This window comes from Oncorhynchus nerka, linkage group LG22 (assembly GCF_034236695.1).
Source record: "Oncorhynchus nerka isolate Pitt River linkage group LG22, Oner_Uvic_2.0, whole genome shotgun sequence".
Classification (NCBI taxonomy): Eukaryota; Metazoa; Chordata; class Actinopteri; order Salmoniformes; family Salmonidae; genus Oncorhynchus; species Oncorhynchus nerka.
This window is the reverse complement of record NC_088417.1, coordinates 35609697-35628955: the sequence shown is the minus strand read 5'-3', so window position 1 is coordinate 35628955 and position 19259 is coordinate 35609697. Positions and strand designations below refer to the sequence as shown.

The following is a 19259-nucleotide window of genomic DNA, read 5'->3' as shown; positions in this document are numbered from 1 at the left end:
TCAAACACAGATTCAACCACTAAGACCAGGGAGGTTTTCCTATGCCTTGCAAAGAAGGGCACGTATTGGTGGATGGGTGAAATTAAAAAGCAGACATTAAATATCCCTTTGAGCCTGGTGATGTTATTAATTACACTTTCGATGATGTATCAATAAACCCAGTCACTACAAAGATAAGGAAGGAAACCACTCAAGGATTTCACCATGAGGCCAGTGGTGACTTTAAAACGGTTTCAGAATTTAATGGCTGTGATAGGAGACGGGATGGATCAACAATGTTTACTTACTCCACAATACTAACCTAATTGACAGAGTGAAAAGGAAGCATGTACTGAATGAAAAATATTCCAAAACATGCACCTGTTTGCAATAAGGCTCTAAAGTAAAACTGCAAAAATGTGGAAAAGAAATAACGTTCTGTTTTGATTGCAAAGCGTTATGTTTGGGGAAAATCCAACACATCACTGAGTACCACTCATCATATTTTCAAGCGTGGTGGCTACATCATGTTATAGGTATGCTTGTCATCTGCAATTACTAGGGAGTTATTTTATTTAAAAAGTAACGGAATAGAACTAAGCACAAGGAAAATCCTAGAGCAAAACCTGGTCTGCTTTCCATCAGACACTGGGAGACACAATCACGTTTCAGCAGGACAATATCCTAAAACACATTGCCAAATATACACTGGAGTTACTTACCAAGAGGATATTGAATGTTCCTGAGTGGCCTAGTTACAGTTTTGACTTAAATTGGCTTGATAATCTATGGAAAGATTGGCTGTCTAGCAATGATCAATAACTTGATCGAGCTTAAAGAATGTTTGAAAGAATAATATGCCAGTGCTGTACAATCCAGGTGTGCAAAGCTCATAGAGACTCACAACTGTAATTGCTGCCAAAGGTGAACTCACGGGGTTGAATACTTATCTAATCAAGATATTTTTTCTTCCACTTTGACTTTTAAAGTATTTTGTGTAGATTCTTAACAAATTACAATTAAATCCATTTGAATCCCACTTTTTGTAACAACAAAATGGGGGGAAAGTCTACATACTTTCTGAAGACGCTAGGGAATAGAAGGGTGCCATTTTGGTTGTAACCTGGGGCTGCGTTGGACTGTTTTTCCCCCCCTTTCCCAATAAAGCTAGCTACTTGCTGAGAGAGAGAGTGAGGCTCTCACTACAGTATGACTGAGACATGGAATGTGTTTAATGGCCCAGTGCAGTCGAAATCCAGTTTTTCCTGGGTTTTGTATCATATTGTACAGCAGCTGATAAAACTGTAACATTGGAAAGGTGCGAAGACGTTGGATAGGTGTTATTTCCTGATAGTGGCCAGGAGGGCTGTCACATCACAATATGTTTCTTATTTGTGACGGTATGTTTCTGAATAACAAAAGTTTAAAAAGTGTATGACAATAGAAGTGCAACAAATGAATTCTATGTGATTTTAAATTGGCATTCTTTGTTCTGTTGGTTTAATGCTCGACAAAACAGATAAAGTAGTCCAATTTGTACAATTTTTCATTTATTTAGCAATTTATCAAAATATTATTATAAACGATATTGTACAAATCTACAGTGCCTTCAAAGTGTTCATCATACCCCTTGATTTATTCCACATTGATATAGCCTGAATTCATAATGGATTAAATGTATTTTCTCACCCATCTACACAGGGTACTCCATAATGACAAAGTGAAAACATGTTATTAGAAATGTGTGCAAATGTATTGAAAATGATATGGAGAAATATCTAATTTACATAAGAATACATACCCCTGAGTCAATACTTAGTAGAAGCACCTTATAGCAGCGATTGTTGATGTGAGTCTTTCTGGGTAAGTCTCTAAGAGCATTCCACACCAGGATTGTGCAATATTTGCCAATCATTTTTTTCTTTCAAAATTCTTCAAGCTCTGTCAAATGTTTTGTTAACGATTGTTAGCCATCCTTTTTCAGGGGTTACCATAAATGTTTAGGTAGATTTGAATCAAAACTGTAGCTCTGCCACTCCAGGAACATTCACTGTCTTCTTGGTAAGTAACTCCAGTGTAGATTTGGCCTTGTGTTTTAGGTTATTGTCCTGCTGAAACAGGAATTCATCACCCAGTGTCTGGTGGAAAGCAGACTGAACCAGGTTTTCCTCTAGGATTTTGCCTGTGCTAAGCTCCATTCATTATCCTAGACAAACTCCCCAGTCCTCAACGATTACAAGCATACCCATAACATGATGTATGAAATATAAAATATGGCGAGTGGTACTCAGTACTGTGTTGTATTGTATTTTCCCAAATATAACACTTTGTATTGCTTTGTCACATTTTTTCCCAGTATTATTTTGGTCAGGATGCATGTTTTTGGATATTTGTATTTTGTACCAGACTCCTTTTTTTCCACTCTGTCAATAAGGTTAGTATTGTGGAGTAACTACAATGTTGTTGTTCCATCCAACTCTTAACTGTTTTAAAGTCAACTTTGGCCTCATGGTGAAATGCCTAAGCAGTTTCCTTCCTCTATGGCAACTCAGTTAAGAAGGACTCCTGTATCTTTGTAGTGACCAGGTGTATTGATACACCATTCGACGTGTAATTAATAACTTCACCACGCTCAAAGGGATACTCAGGTGCCCTTCTTTGCGAAGCATTGGAAAACCTCCCCGGTCTTTGTGGTTGAATCTGTGTTTGAAACTAAAGGACTGTACAGTTAATTGTATTTGTGGGGTACATAGTCATAAAAAAATTGTTAAACACTATTATTGCACACAAAGCGTATCTTATTATGTGACTTAAGAAAATGTACTTATTTAGGCTTGCCATAACAAAGGGGTTGAATACTTATTGACCCAAGACATTTCAACTTTTCGTTTTTAATTCATTTGTAAAAAATAATAATTCCACTTTGACATTATGTGCAGGCCAATGACAAAACATTTAATCAATTTTAAATTCAGACTGTAACACAACAACATTTGGAAGAAGCCAAAGAGTGTAAATACTTTCTTTAGGCACTGGTATGTTGAGTCATAACGGTATAGCGGTATTCAATTATATCGGCCAGCCCTAGTTGCTGGTTGAAAAAACAATCTACACAGCTCCTTCTTATCAGCATGTTTTATATGATATCACCAGGTGATATAATATAGACCAATGACAGAATTCCATACCTCTCTGCCAATAACAGCTTCAGATTACATATCCCTCATCCCTCAGATTACATATCCCTCACTTACTGTATCCCTCCTCCTCCCCACTCAGACCACTCCCAGACAATCCTAGCAAAATATTAGTTTATTATTGCAAAATATATATTTGTTTATTTTTGACCTTTTGAATTGAAAACTATTACAGTAAGGTGCTTAGTTCTTACCCCAAAATTCTTTTTTTATTGAATTAAAAAACGCAGCGTTTTGTAGTTTAACATTTTTATTGAAAGGGATGGACAGAAATGAGCTAGGAGACAGATAATTAAAGAGAATGTAGTGTTAACCAGTGGGGCCAGGATTCAAACCCACACAGTCACGGGATCGCAATAATGTGACTCAGCAACTGCTCGACCAACCTCAGGGCATGCACACATTTTCTCCCCTTAAACTAACAATATCTTACAGTAACTACCTACAGTATGTCTGACTGTCCAATGGCTTCCTACGTTGCTGTATGATTCTGCCTGTCAGGATTTATTTCCATGTTTTATTTAAGGCCTTCTTTGGTATCGGGCCGCTTTAGAGTGAAATTTAAGTTTTTGTTCAAACCGTACAACCGTACGACCCCCCCGCCGATTCCCTCCCTGACAGGCAGCTTAACTGCAGCAGAAGAGAAGTAAAGAGGTAAGAGAGACAGAGCTGTGCTCAGCCCTCGCTCAGACAGCTCATTAAAGAGAAATGGGCCCAATATTTGGTGTTCGTTACGCTGTAGAGATCCGCTGGTGGCTCCAGGGATTCTCATTTTATTAATTGATGGCCTCTCATTTTGACAATCTCCTGCCTGTATCTGTCGAGGCAGAATTAAATGTTAACCAAGGCCTGAACTAGAGGAGGGGGTGCAAACAGAGCTAAGGCTGAGACTGCTAGGTAGGAGGAAGAGGGGGAAGGAGAGTAGAGAGAGAGAGGCAGCCCAGCGCCCAGCAGCCCAGCCCTGAAAGGTCGGAGAACATGAAATATACATGGGGAGACGAGTTAACCATTCGTCAACACATCGCTCGTCCTTTTTTTGGAGCAGCCGGAGATAGTTTTGTTCATCTCTTTCGCTCATCTGATATCACACGCTTTCTCTGTCTCCGTCTTTCTCTCTCTCTCGTTCTCTCTCTCTCTCATGCTCTCAATCTATTCCTCTCTCCTTTATGCTCTTACTCTTGCTCTTTTTCTCTCTCTCGTGGTCTTTCAATCTCTTTTCTTTATCACCACCACTTCACTTCATACGCTGTCCCCCCTGCAGCTGCATGTTTCCTAAACAATGCTGTTTCTTCTCCTGAATACTACAGGAAATAGTCTCTGGATGTGTCCCAGATGGCTTCCTATTCCATATATAGTGCATTACTAAGTAGGCTTTGGCTGGTAGCGAGCAGGGAGGGGACTAGATTCTCTCTCCTCAGCTGTCACTAAACCCTTAATCTCTTGGTAAAGGCTTCTGTGAATGCACAACAAGTACAATACAGTATGAAGGATGGATGGGTGTATGGAGGATCTGAATGTACTGCTTCTGTGTGTGTTTATTTATTTGCTCCCCTTGGCAAGACAGGGAGGTAGGGTCTAGACAAAGATAGATGCAGTGTTAGTGTTGTGGTTGGCCTATAGGTGATATGTATTCAGTCTGCTCGTAATAAAGCCGAAGCTTAGTGCTGGAGAGAGCATTCCCCCATCCACGTTGATGGGGCCGAGGTAGAGAGGGTCAAAAGCTTTAAGTTCCTCGGTGTGCACATCACTGATAACCTGAAATGGTTCATCCACACCGACAGCGTGGTGAAGGTGCAACAGCGCCTTTTCAACCTCGGGAGGCTAAAGAAATTTGACATGGCCTCTAAGACCCTCACAAACCTCTACAGATACACCATTGAGAGCATTCTGTCTGGCTGTATCACCGCAGTGCTCTCAAGGGTGGTGTGGTCAGCCCAACGCATTACTCTCGGCACACTGCCTGCCCTCCAGGACATCTACAACACCCGGTGTCACAGGAAGAACCAAGAAGATCATTAAGGACCTCAGCAACCCGAGTCACGGCCTGTTCACCCCTCTACCATCTAGAAGACGTAGACAGTACAGGCGCATCAAGGCTGGGACTTAGAGACTGAGATACAGCTTCTATCTCCAGGCCATTATACTGTTAAACAGTCACCACTAACCTTAGTTCAGCGGTTCCCAAACTAGGGGTGATATGATAATGGGGTCGTGGAAGAATTTCCCGTATAACATAAATCTATTATACATATATACAACAAAAGATGTACTATAATATTTTCTTTATCTCAAAATCATTAATGTGTTTAACCTTAAACATCTAAATGAAAATTATTCAAATCTAAAAGATCAAATTAAACCATGGAGGGCCCTTAGATTATGGAAAGGCTGTACTTGACCGTTGCACTTGAATCATTCCCACGGTGAATGGCTAGACCTGCTACGCTATGAAACCACACACTACTGCAGAGACTTTGATATTACTGAAAGCAATTGATATTGTGAGAACAATTTGTGGGGAGGCACAGAAACTCACATCAGTTAACAATGTTAAACACATAATTTATGCTATTGCCAGCAGTCAAGAGGAAACTGACTGAATGACTCAAACTCCCTAGCTTATGCCCTCCAAATGGACGTTAACTGTGAGGGCCAAGATGCCCATTCATTGACTTTTGTTCGCTATACATGTCGAGGGATGCTATTCACAAAGACATTGTTCTGTCTCACGATTTCTGAGCATGAAACGGCATATGGGATGTTCAGTGTGCTGCCTGGCTATATTGACGAAAAACAGATTCCATATGGGATCGAATGGTGGGCTTTTGCTCAGATGGGGCGCCATCTATCACGTGATGGCGGACAGGCCAAAAGGACTCGAAGGGAATAATACCCTGCCGTCTCCCTCTGAGCATTGATGCCGAGTTCAAAACAAACCGGAACTCTGAACTCCGTCTTCAGTGCGTTCAAGACAACTGGGAACTCGGCAAGAATCAAACTAGGAATTCCACCTCGGGCCTCTTTCTAGTGCTCTGCCTCTGACCTTCCAACCTAAAGATCACCAACGTCATGATTTTACCTCATATTTTTCCAAGTTCCCAGTTGTCTTAAAAGCACCATTCATGGTAGGCTACCCTTCATGGTAGGCTGATATGTGTGAAGCTGGATTCAGTGCTCTGGTATGCATTAAAACCAGATATCGATCCAGGTTGGATGTGACGGCAGATATGAGGTGCGCGCTGTCGACCACGCCCCCCTGACTTTGAGAAGCTAGGACGCGACATGCATCAAGCACACCCATCTCATTAGTGGTGGTGAGATAAGAGACATGTCAGACTCATTTGCAATTGACTGCCCCACATTTGATGGTGAGTTAAGACAAATCAGAAATAATATTTATTTTATTTATTTTTTATTGACAAATGTTTTCACATGGGTGGGGTTGTGAGAATTTTCAGTTAACAGAATAGGGTAATGGGCCAAAAAAGTTTGGGAACCCCTGCCTTGGTCACTGTTCTAGCCGGCTACCACCCGGTACTCTACCCTGCACCTTAGAGACTGTTGCCGTATGTACAGTTGAAGTCGGAAGTTTACATACACCTTAGCCAAATACATTTAAACTCAGTCCTGACATGTAATCCTAGTACAAATGCCCTGTCTTAGGTCAGTTAGGATCACCACTTAATTTTAGGAATGTGAAATGTCAGAATAATAGTAGAGAGTGATTTATTTCAGCTTTTATTTCTTTCATCACATTCCCAGTGGGTCAGAAGTTTACATACACTCAATTAGTATTTGGTAGCATTTCCTTTAAATTATTTAACTTGGGTTAAACGTTTCGGGTAGCCTTCCACAAGTGTCCCACAATAAGTTGGGTGAATTTTGGCCCATTCCTCCTGACAGAGCTGGTGTAACTGAAGAGTCAGGTTTGTAGGCCTCCTTGCTTGCACATGCTTTTTCAGGTCTGCCCACAAGGGCATTGTGATGGCCACTTCAATACCTTGAGTTTGTTGTCCTTAAGTAATTTTGACACAACTTTGGAAGTATGCTTGGGGTCATTGTCCATTTGGAAGACCCATTTGCGGGTCTTCCAAACTTTAACTTCCTGACTGATGTCTTGAGCTGTTGCTTCAATATATCCACATAATTTTCCTGCCTCATGACGCCATCTATTTTGTGAAGTGCACCAGTCCCTCCTGTGTGTGTGTGTAGTGTGGTATGTGTGTGTGTGTGAGAGTCTGTCCCACGGGTGGGTACACACACAATGTTTGTTCCCACACTTGGGACTCTCTTTTGGTTACTCAGACTTTTGGCCTCCCATCCTCCCATTTTGGCCTCCCACTCTAACCACCTCTCACCGGCTTTGTATTCATGTTACCTGATGAAATTGCTGTACAATATGATCTTGTTGCCATCTAATGCACATTCAAATGTCGTAAATCAGCACTGCAGAGCTCTCCCTGTCCTATGCCGTGTCTTGATTATATCACTGTTGATGATATCTGGAATTGTGCATATACACCCCAATTCTGACTTGTGCTCTGATATCTGCTTCACTGATTTCTGCTCTCATAAAACCCTGGGTTTTCTGCACGTTAACACAAGAAGCTTATTACCTAAAATGGGTCAGTTGAAAGTGGGTTCACAGCTCCAAGCCAGATGTGTTGTTCATTACTGAGAGGTGGTTAAGGAAGTGTGTTTTGAATACTAATGTTAACCTTTCTGGTTATAACCTTTTTCGACAAGACAGATCTTCCAAAGGTGGGGGAGTGACAATCTTTACCAAGGATCACCTTCAGAACTCTGTTGTTTTCACCAAGTCTGTCCCCAAACAATTTGATTTGCTGGTTTTAAGCATTAACATTTCTAATGACTCTTTGTTGACTGTTGCTGGGTGTTATCGTCCTCCAATAGCACCGGCCTGTCCCCCCCTGCCATAAGCTCTCTCCTGGCACTTTACACTAACTCTGTATTTGTGCTGCGAGGTGACCTAAACAGGGACAAGCTTAAACCACCTGACCAAGTCCTAAAGCAATGGGACTTCCTAAATCTTTCTCAGATTATTATCAATCCCCAAGGTATGACTCCAAACACCCAGAAAAGGCTACTCTCCTCGACGTTATCCTCACATATAATCCTGATTGGGATCAGTCTGGTGTTTTCTGTAATGACTTTGGTGATCACTGTTTTACAACCTGTGTTCGTAATGGCTGCTCAGTGAAACGACCTGTCCTGATTTATCATAGACGCTTGCTAAAAAAACTTAAATGAGCAAACCTTCCTTCATGACCCCTCTGTTGAAGACACTTGGACCTTCTTTTTTTATATTTTCAGTGGAACACGCCCCATAAAGAAAATTTGAATTAAAAACAGGTTCAGCCACTGGTTCGACCGTGATCTTGCAGAGTTACTCCACCTCAAGAATTGCATTTGGCGAAAGACCTCGGCACGCTCATACTCACGCTGACTGGCTCTCGTTCAGGCAAATGAGAAATAAGTGCACTCAGACTCTCCGGAAGGCAAAAGTTAGTTACTTTAAAGAGCCAGTTTAAAGAGATCTCTATGGGTCTAACCCCAAGAAGTTCTGGAAAACGGTTAAAGACCTAGAGAATAAACCCTCCTCCTCACAGCTGCCCATATCCCTTAATGTTGATGATGTGATTGTTACTGACAAGAAGAACATGGCTGAGCTCTTTATCACCACTTCATTAAGTCAGGATTCCTATTTGACTCAGCCCTGCCCCCTTGCCCGTCCAACATTTCCTCATCTCCCAACCCTTCTAATGCAACTAGCCCCGATGCTCCTCCCTCTTTTTCCCCTGTCCCGCTACAAAGTTTCTCCCTGCAGGCAGTCACTGAGTCTGAGGGGTTAAAGGAGCTCCTTAAACTTGACCCCCAAAAAACGTCTGGGTCAGATGGTATAGACCCTTTCTTCTTTAAGGTTGCTGCCCCTATCATCGCCAAGCTTGTCTCTGACCATTTTAACCTGTCTCTCCTCTCTGGGGTGGTTCCCATTGCTTGGAAGGCAGCCACGGTGTGCCCTTTATTTAAAGGGGAGATCAAGCCCAAACTGTTATGGGCCAATTTCTATTTTGTCCTGTTTATCAAAAGTGTTGGAAAAACTTGTCAATAATCAACTGACTGGCTTTCTTGATGTCTATACTATTCTCTCTGGTATGCAGTCTGGTTTCCGCTCAGGTTATGGGTGTGTCACTGCAACCTTACAGTTCCTCAATGATGTCACCATTGCCCTTGATTCTAAGCAATGTTGTGCTGCTATTTTTATTGACTTGGCCAAGGCTTTTGATACGGTAGACCATTCCATTCTTGTAGACCGGCTATAACGAGGTTATATACAGAGGGTACCGGTATGTGCGGGGGTACAGGTTAGTCGAGTTAATTTGTAAAGTGACTATGCAAAGATAATAAACGGGGCAGGGTCAATGTATGTGTTGGGAGGGACAGAGAAGATGGGGGGGATGCTGTAAGCGAGGCTTATGATGGGCTTTATGCAAATTATTGCAATGGGGATTTCTTTTTGATTGAGCAGCAGCTGCTGAAAAAATTAGCTCCTACAAATATTGAAATGTACATGGTTTTTAGGGTGAAATACATTGGGAAAAAAGCTAAAGAAAACTGCACGACTGAATTGGAAACCAAACAAGCAACAAACAAAGAAGATAGGCTTTTGAAAAAGTATCTATTTTTCATAAAATTGGAGTTATCTTAGCTAGCTGAATTGTTTACCAGTTGCTAAGCAGTTGCTAGGGACTCTCCTGGAAGAAGCTAGATAGCTAACAAAGAATATCTAGTTAACAGATGAAAAGAAAGACAAAATAAGGACAGAAGAAAAAGGACATCAAAGTGAAACAGTCATCTAAAGACACGAGACAATAGTACAAGAAACAATGCTTCTATTGTGTTTATATTCTATTTATATCTTCTTCAGCGTTTCCAAGATGGCGTTGCAGTCAGACATCCTTTGTCCTCGTCTTGTCCCATGTGTATGTATTTTTGTCTTTTTCTTTGCATATCTTTTTGTATATTTTTTCTAGAAACTCAACTTCGAAACACTCTCCTGCAACCCGCCTCACCAAATGTGGTGCGGATCTTTTTTTTTTTTTTTTTTTTTTCAAAAGTATTATTCACCTCGTATCCGAAATCCACAACAGAAGCTAGCCAGCTCACTAGCTAATGTTAGTATTCAGCTAACCACGGCTAGCGGTCATCAGCTATCGCCAGTTTTGTACAACGCGACTCAGGCCAGAGCATACCGGACCTATTTTCTCTCCATATCCCCTGATTTCTACCACAAGCGCTGGACATTTACACCTGGATCTTGCAGCGAACTAGCTGCTATCCGAGTGATTATTGGCTAACGTCGATTCCGGAGCAAACACCAATTATCCCGGAGCTAGCCAGCTGAAGAGTTCCATCAGCCACTCCTGGGCTACAATCACCTATCCGGACCCGTTTTACTGCTGATGCGGAGCCCCAACGGGCCTTCACGACTGGAATTCCGACGTTATCTGCCCGAGGGAGTTATTCAACTGGCCCCTCCTTCGCGAAGTAACCTGAACGCCCATCTGCAAACTGCGGCCCGCTAATCGTTAGCTGTCTTGAGCATATCAGCTGCTATCTGAACAGGTCTATCGAACAATCTTCTTGGGACACTATAACTGTAACTATTTTGACATTTGGATTAGTCCCCTCTACCACACGGAACCCACTAATCTACCGACGGAACTGCACGAGGTGGCTAAAAACAGACCTCCATCTTCTGCTAGCTTGCTACCCATGGCTCGACTAGCTGTCTGAATCGCTGTGACCCCAACCAACCTCACTACTCACTGGACCTTTATGATCACTCGGCTAAGCATGCCTCTCCTTAATGTCAATATGCCTTGTCCATTGCTGTTCTGGTTAGTGTTTATTGGCTTATTCTACTGTAGAGCCTCTAGCCCTGCTCATTATACCTTATCCAACCCTTCAGTTCTACCACCCACACATGCGATGACATCACCTGGTTTCAATGATGTTTCTAGAGGCAATATGCACCAATTTGTAAGTCGCTCTGGATAAGAGCGTCTGCTAAATGACTTAAATGTAAATGTAAAATGCAATATCTCCATCATCACTCAATGCCTAGGTTTACCTCCACTCTATTCACATCCTACCATACCTTTGTCTGTACACTATACCTTGAATCTATTTTATCGCCCCCAGAAACCTGCTCCTTTTACTCTCTGTTCCAGACGTCCAATTCTCATGGCTTTTAGCCTTACCCTTATCCTACTCCTCATCTGTTCCTCTGGTGATGTAGAGGTGAATCCAGGTCCTGCAGTGCCTAGCTCCACTCCTATTCCCCAGGCGCTCTCTTTTGATGACTCCTGTAACCGTAAAAGCCTTAGTTTCATGCATGTTAACATTAGAAGCCTCCTTCCTAAGTTTGTTTTATTCACTGCTTTAGCACACTCTGCCAACCCGAATGCCTTAGCCATGTCTGAATCCTGGCTTAGGAAGACCAACAATAACATCCGTAATGGGTCAGTGGTCAAACGACCTCCACTCATCACTATCAAACGCTCCCTGAAAGATTTCAGCGAGCAGGCCTTTCTAATCGACCTGGCCCAGGTATCCTGGAAGGATATCAACCTCATCCCGTCAGTAGAGGATTCCTGGTAAAAAAAAATGTAAATGCCTTCCTCACCATCTTAAATAAGCATGCCCCATTCAAGAAATTTAGGACCAGGAACAGATATAGCCCTTGATTCTCTCCAGACCTGACTGCCCTTAACTTCTTTGGGATAGGGGCAGCATTTTCACTTTTGGATGAATAGCGTACCCAGAGTAAACTGCCTCCTACTCAGTCCCAGATGCTAATATATGCATATTATTAGAAGTATTGGATAGAAAACACTCTGAAGTTTCTAGAACTGTTTGAATGAGTATAACAGAACTGTGAGTATAACATAACTCATATGGCAGGCAAAAACCAGAGACAAAATCCAAACAGGAATTGGGAAATCTGAGGTTTGTAGTTTTTGAACTCAGTCCCTATCGAATACACAGTGGGATATGGGTCATTTTGCACTTGCTAAGGCTTCAACCGTCTTTAGAACGTTGTTTCAGGCTTCTACTGTGAAGGGGGGCCAGATGAGAGGGGATTGTGTCAGAGGTCTGGCAGCAGCCTCGATCTCAGTCACGCATTTCACGTGAGAGTTAGCTCTCGTTCCATTGCTTTTCTACAGACAATGGAATTCTCCGGTTGGAACATTATTGAACATTTATGATAAAAACATCCTAAAGATTGATTCTATACTTAGTTTGACAAGTTTCTATGACCTGTAATATAACTTTTTGAACTTTTCGTCCGACGTTCGGCTGGACGAAAAGCGCGTTTGGATTTGGTTACCAAACGCCCTAACAAAAGAAGCTATTTGGACATAAATTATGGACTTTATGGAACAAATCAAACATTTATTGTCGAACTGGGATTCCTGGGAGTGCATTCTGATGAACATCATCAAAGGTAAGTGAATATTTATAATGCTATTTCTGACTAATGTTGACTGCGCAAAATGGCGGATATTTCTTTTGGCTGTTTTGGGCTCTGAACGCCGTACTCAGATTGTTTTTTCCGTGAAGATTTTTTCAAATCTGACACAGTGTTTGCATTAAGGAGAAGTTTATCTATATTTCCATGTTTAACATATGTATTTTCATCAACATTTATAATTAGTATTTCTGTAAATTGATGTGGCTCTCTGCAAAATCACTGCATGTTTTGGAACTACTGAACATAACACGCCAATGTAAAATAAGATAGCTAGCGGAACCCCGTTCCCAGACAGGTTAACCAACACAAAAACATTCTGTGGAGTTCTGCATATCCACGAACAGCCCCCGTGAAATGCAACTTTTTAGGGAAGTTAGAAACCAATATACACAGGCAGTTAGAAAAGCCAAGGCTAGGTTTTTCAAGCAGAATTTGCTTTCTGCGAAACAATCTGGTTTCAGAGCTGGTCATGGGTGCACCTCAGCCACGCTCAAGGTTCTAAACGGTATCTTAACCGCCATCGATAAGAAACAATACTGTGCAGCCGTATTCATTGACCTGGCCAAGGCTTTCGACTGTCAATCACCACATCCTCATCGGCAGACTCAAAAGCCTTTGTTTCTCAAATGATTGCCTCACCTGGTTCACCAACTACTTCTCCGACAGAGTTGAGTGTGTCAAATCTGAGGTCCAGTTGTCTGGGCCTCTGGCAGTCTCTATGAGGGTGCCACAGGGTTAAATTCTTGGGCCGACTCTCTTCTCTGTATATTTCAATGATGTCCCTCTTGCTGCTGGTGAGTCTCTGATCCACCTCTACGCAGACGACACCATTCTGTGTACTTCTGGCTCTTCTTTGGACATCGTGTTAACAATCCTCCAGACGAGCTTCAATGCCATACAACTCTCCTTCCGTGGCCTGCAACTGCTCTTAAATACTAGTAAAACTAAATGCATGCTCTTCAACCGATAGCTGCCTGCACCTGCCCGCCCATCCAGCATCACTACTATGGACGGTTCTGACTTAGAATATGTGGACAACTACAAATACCTAGGTGTCTGGTTAGACTGTAAACTCTCCTTCCAGACTCACATAAAACATCTCCAATCCAAAGTTAAATCTAGAATTAGCTTCCTATTTCGCAACAAAGCACCTTTCACTCATGCTGCCAAACATACCCTCGTAAAACTGACCATCTTACCGATCCTCGACTTTGGCGATGTCATTTACAAAATAGCCTCCAACACCCTCTCAACAAATTGGATGCAGTTTATCACAGTGCCATCCGTTTTGTCACCAAAGCCCCATATACTACCCACCACTGCGACCTGTACGCTCTCGTTGGCTGGCCATCGCTTCATACTCGTCGCCAAACCCACTGGCTCCAGGTCATCTACAAGACCCTGCTTGGTAAAGTACCACCTTATCTCTGCTCGCTGTTCACCATAGCTGCACCCACCTTTAGCACGTGTTCCAGCAGGTATATCTCACTTGTCACCCCCAAAGCCAATTCCTCCTTTGGCAATTCCTCTCCTTCCAGTTCTCTGCTGCCAAAGACTGGAACGAACTACAAAAATCTCTGAAACTGGAAACACTTATCTCCCTCACTAGCTTTAAGCACCAGCTGTCAGAGCAGCTCACAGATCACTGCACCTGTACATAGCCCATCTATAAATAGCCCAAAGAACTACCTCTTCCCCTACTGTTGTTTATTTATTTTGCTCCTTTGCGCCCCAGTATTTCTACTTTCAAATTCTATTTCTACTTTCAAACTACTGTCAAATCTACCATTCCGGTGTTTTAATTGCTATATTGTATTTACTTTGCCACCATGGACTATTTATTGCCTTTACCTCCCTTATCTCACCTCATTTGCTCACATTGTATATAGACTTATTTTCTACTATATTATTGACTGTATGTTTGTTTTACTTCATGTGTAACTCTGTGTTATATGTGTCGAACTGCTTTGCTTTATCTTGGCCAGGTTGCAGTTGTAAATGAGAGCTTGTTCTCAACTTGCCTACCTGGATAAATTAAACATTTAAAAGGAGTATTGGTGTCTCCTAGGGGTCTTTGGCCTGGTTTGCGAACTACCTCTCTGAGTGCAGGGTATAAAGTTAGAACATCTGCCGTCTCAGCCACTGCCTGTCACCAAGGGAGTACCCCATGGCTCGATCCTAGGCCGCATGCTCTTCTCAATTTACATCAACAACATAGCTCAAGCAATAGGAATCTCCCTCATCCATTTATATACAGATAATATAGTCTTAAACTCAGCTGGCCCCTCCCCAGATGTTGTATTAAACGCTCTACAACAAAGCTTTCTTAGTGTCCAACAAGATTTCTCTGCCCTTAACCTTGTTCTGAACACCTCCAAAACAAAGGTCATGTGGTTTGGTAAGAATGCTCTTCTCCCCACTGGCGTGATTACTCCCTCTGAGGGTTTAGAGCTTGAGGTAGTCACCTCAAACAAGTACTTCTCGGAGTATGGCTATAGAAGGTACACTGTCCGTCTCTCTGCACACATCAAAGCTGCAGGCTAAAGTTAAATCTAGATTTGGTTTCTTCTATTGTAATCGCTCCTCTTTCACCCCAGCTGCCAAACTAACCCTGATTCAGATGACCGTCCTACCCATGCTAAATTACGGAGATGAAATGTATAGATCGGCAGGTAAGGGTGCGCCCGAGCTGCTAGATGTTTTTTACCATTCAGCCATCAGATTTGCCACCAATGCTCCTTATAGGACACATCACTGCACTCTATACACTGTAACTGAACTGGTCATCTCTGTATACCTGTCGCGAGATGCATTGGTTGATGCTTATTTATAAAACCCTCTTATGCCCCCCTCTGAGATATCTACTTCACCCCTCATCCTCCACATACAACACACATTCTGTTGAAGGTCCCCAAAGCGCACACATCCCTTGGTCGCTCGTCTTTTCAGTTTACTGCAGCTAGCGACTGGAACGAGCTGCAACAAACACTCAAACTGGACAGTTTTATCTCATTCTCTTCATTCAAAGACTCAATCATGGACACTCTTACTGACGTTTATGGCTGCTTTGCGTGATGTTTTGTTGTATCTACCTTCTTGCCCTTTGTGCTGTTGTCTGTGCCCAATAATGTTTTTATCATGTTTTGTGCTGCTACCATGTTGTGCTGCTGCTATGTTGTTGTTGTGTTGCTGCCATAACAATCGACTTCTATTCGATTTGATATAGGCTACTCTAAATGTGTTCATTTGTTAGTGAATGGGGGTTTAAATATGTTACTTTGTTAGTGAATTGGGCTTTAAATGTGTAGGATGCCCATAAAACCAATAAGCATGCGGTTCTGTAATCAGTGTGTGTGTGTGCGCGCGCTCATGTATGTTTGTGCTTGTGTATTCTGTGGCATCCTGTAAATGAGACAAGTGTTGCTTGCTACATTCCAGCGTGGCAGTCATTATGTGGCACAACAAGCCTGGATGTTGACAGGGTCCCAAACCCAGTCCCCTCTCTCTCTCCAAACCGCAAGCCCAACCCTGTCCTTGAAAGGAATTACTGCATTGTCGATAAACAAAAGACTTGAGTCAAGCTAAGTGTGCTAACGCCTAGGTGATCAGTATGCATGAGCACGCCGCCTCAAAGGTGATTTTCTCTACACAACGCTGGACTGCGGAGAATTCTCAATGTGTTTTCACTCAATGCAAATCCTCAAATGTTAAATGGAAGACCTATTTCGGTTGAATGCATTCAGTTGTGCAACTGACTAGATATCCCCTTTCCAACACAGGTACCCTGTTGTCTTTTCTGTCTCTTCAGCTACCAGACGGGAGCTTTGAAATAAATGAAAAACATTGTAATATTCTTTAGGAACCTCAATTTCGGTTGCCTCCACACACTTTATGCTACTGCATGTTAAACAATGCAAATGACCAAAGAAGCATTTTCCTCTCTCTCAAGTGGTGTAATTCTCATCTCTTATAAGTCCTCTCCAGACTGAAATGCCGCCAGTGATTTCCATATTTTAACTGCATGTAGTTTTAGTTTCTCTCTGAGGCTCATCATGTGTTGCTTAGTCATCTATGGCCAATCGCACTACAGTGTATTCCTCACTGTTTCTTTGAGTGAATATGTTTGCCAACTAGATTTTGGCCTCATCTCTGTTGGAGACATTGGGGTCTTTTGCTGTACGTTTTGCATTCACAGTTGTCATTTAGCAGATTTATCCAGCTTGACTTACTCTCTGTAGTCGACATATGGTGGAGTGACCAAAGATTAGACCTGGATTCAAATAATGTTTGTTTTCTTTCAAATTGCTCTAGCTGCACTTTATTGAGCTTGAAGTGAAGTGAAAATCCTGGAGGACAGTGGAAGTTGATCAAAATGCCATTGATATTGTTAAAACTAACGCCTTTCCACCCGTGGCCTTCATCTGGGTTTTTCTTGATTGAGCTTGACCCATAGGTAGTTTGTCAAAAGGCTAAGTCTTCGAGTCAGTGTGAGATCTTTGACGGGATAACATACCGTATGGAACAAACGCAGTCTGTTGTTATTTTATGATGTCCTAATCTACACATCTAAATTTGTGACGTAAATGGTTTGATACAGAAGACTGGGCGTCACTTCATGCGTACGATTTTAAATTGAGATGTATGCGGTGCTAAGCAGTGATACGCCTTATCAGCTTTTAAACAATAATTTTCTGTTGTCCTTATTACAGATCTCATTTAGAGATGTTCTGTGCTAATTAACTTATCTGATCTCATTTTCATCACAATGACATCAAATGAGCCCTGTCTAAGTCCGTTATTTTCCTTAGTTAAGGACAATAATGAGGTACTAGAGCCATTCAGTGCTAATAATTGTTGAAGTGTGTCACTAGCATCAAAAAGGAGTATGTATACATTGCAATTTTAACATGGTAGCATAGTGGTTAGAGCGTTGAGTCAGTAACCGAAAGGTTGCTAGTTTGAATCCCGAGCCGACTAGGGGAAAAATCTGTCGATCTGAACTTGACCAAGGCACCTTAACCCTTTTTCTCCAGGGCCACTGTCAATAATGGCTGATCCCTGCTGTGACTCCATTCTCCAAAGTTGTCTCAGGGGAGTGGGATATACACAAAATACATTTCCACTTCACACCACACACTTGTACAGGTTACACACTTGTATATGTGTGAAACAGGACAGATATAGGCAGACCCTATTTTACCTTTATTTTGATCTTGCCATTCTAAACACTACTAATCACTGTCCTAGATCTGTCGTACAGCTGACCATGTTACTTCCCTTTTCCCCCGCTCTTTGTCTCCTTTCTTTGGTCCACCTTTCTCTTTTCTCCTCCTCTGTCTCACTCTACCGCTCCATGCTGCAGATAACTTCCCTCAGATGGCTCATCAGAAGCGCTTCATCGAGCGGAAATACCGACAGGAGCTGAAAGAGATGAGACGAGAGAGGGATCGCCAGGAGAAGGAGGGAGACGAGCCAGAGGACAGCAGGAAGTAACAGAGCCCCTCTCCGACCAATCGATATGGACAGAGAATTTTTTCGACCAGTCAAGATGGACGATATTGGAGAGTGTAGGGAAGGTGCAAGAAGTGGAGGGATAAACTACTTCCAAATACTCTGAATTGCTAAAAGAAATATGTCCTCTCCTCGACTACTCTCTTCGATTTGACAGGTGAAAACAATGGAAGCTTATCATAAGGCTAACTTTCACCTGGTCAGTTCATTCATAACAATTGGAAGGAAGGAGAAGATTGCGAGGAGAGGACATATTTTTGGGACAATTCAGAAAGAGCACTAGTCTATACAGTACACACCCTCTACTGGCTCGTCCCATTGGCTTGAGGATTGCCTTGCATATTTTAGTGTTTGTCTGGGTTTGTTGTTTTGAGCTGTTTTTATGTGTAGGTCTTAATCAATTGCATGTTGATTATGTACAGTCACGTTTTAAACTAAATCTAGAACATGGTTGGTCGTCCATCATGGTTATAATGAACGGCAACAGAAATGCTTTGTTTTAAATGTTTTTTTGTTTTTTTTGTACCGCTAGTGACATTGATAGTAATTGCTATTAATAAAGGTATTTCACATGTTAATTGATTTGTCATCATGGAATATGTCCTCTTGATAGCCATACTCATCATAATCAGTGTCTGACACCAAATCGCTCAATGGGGAAACTAGTAGTGGCATATCACGTGCACGTTTATGAAGAGGAGAGCGTTAATATGATTCAATGACATTAGATATGATGTAAAATGCCACCATCTGTCTCGCATCTGCTGCCTCTTTCTCTAACAATTTCAAATTTGTGCCCCCTCCCTCTCCAAATCCGATTGCCAGTTTTTAAAGATCTTAATTATAGATTGTGTGTAATTAATGATTTCTTCAGTTCAGTAGCCACAGGTTCCATGCTATTAACCACTTTACTGTCTTGAATTTCAACATTCACCATAAGAACATAAGCTACCTTCAAGCCAGGCTGATGTCATCCTAGGCAAAAACTAAGGGAACATGGCTAATGTGCAGAC

At 42.1% G+C, this 19259-nt stretch overlaps 1 protein-coding gene across 1 annotated transcript in view; it reads left to right on the top strand.

Annotated features, from left to right (window-relative positions):
• The window catches only part of LOC115105119 (ribonuclease 3-like), a 149515-nt gene extending 130691 nt beyond the window's left edge, over window positions 1-18824 (top strand). The window contains 1 exon segment of the mRNA XM_065007134.1: window positions 18098-18824. Within this exon segment, the coding sequence (XP_064863206.1) occupies window positions 18098-18228 (131 nt within the window). The 3' untranslated portion in view covers window positions 18229-18824.
• The last annotated feature ends 435 nt before the right edge of the window (window positions 18825-19259 follow it).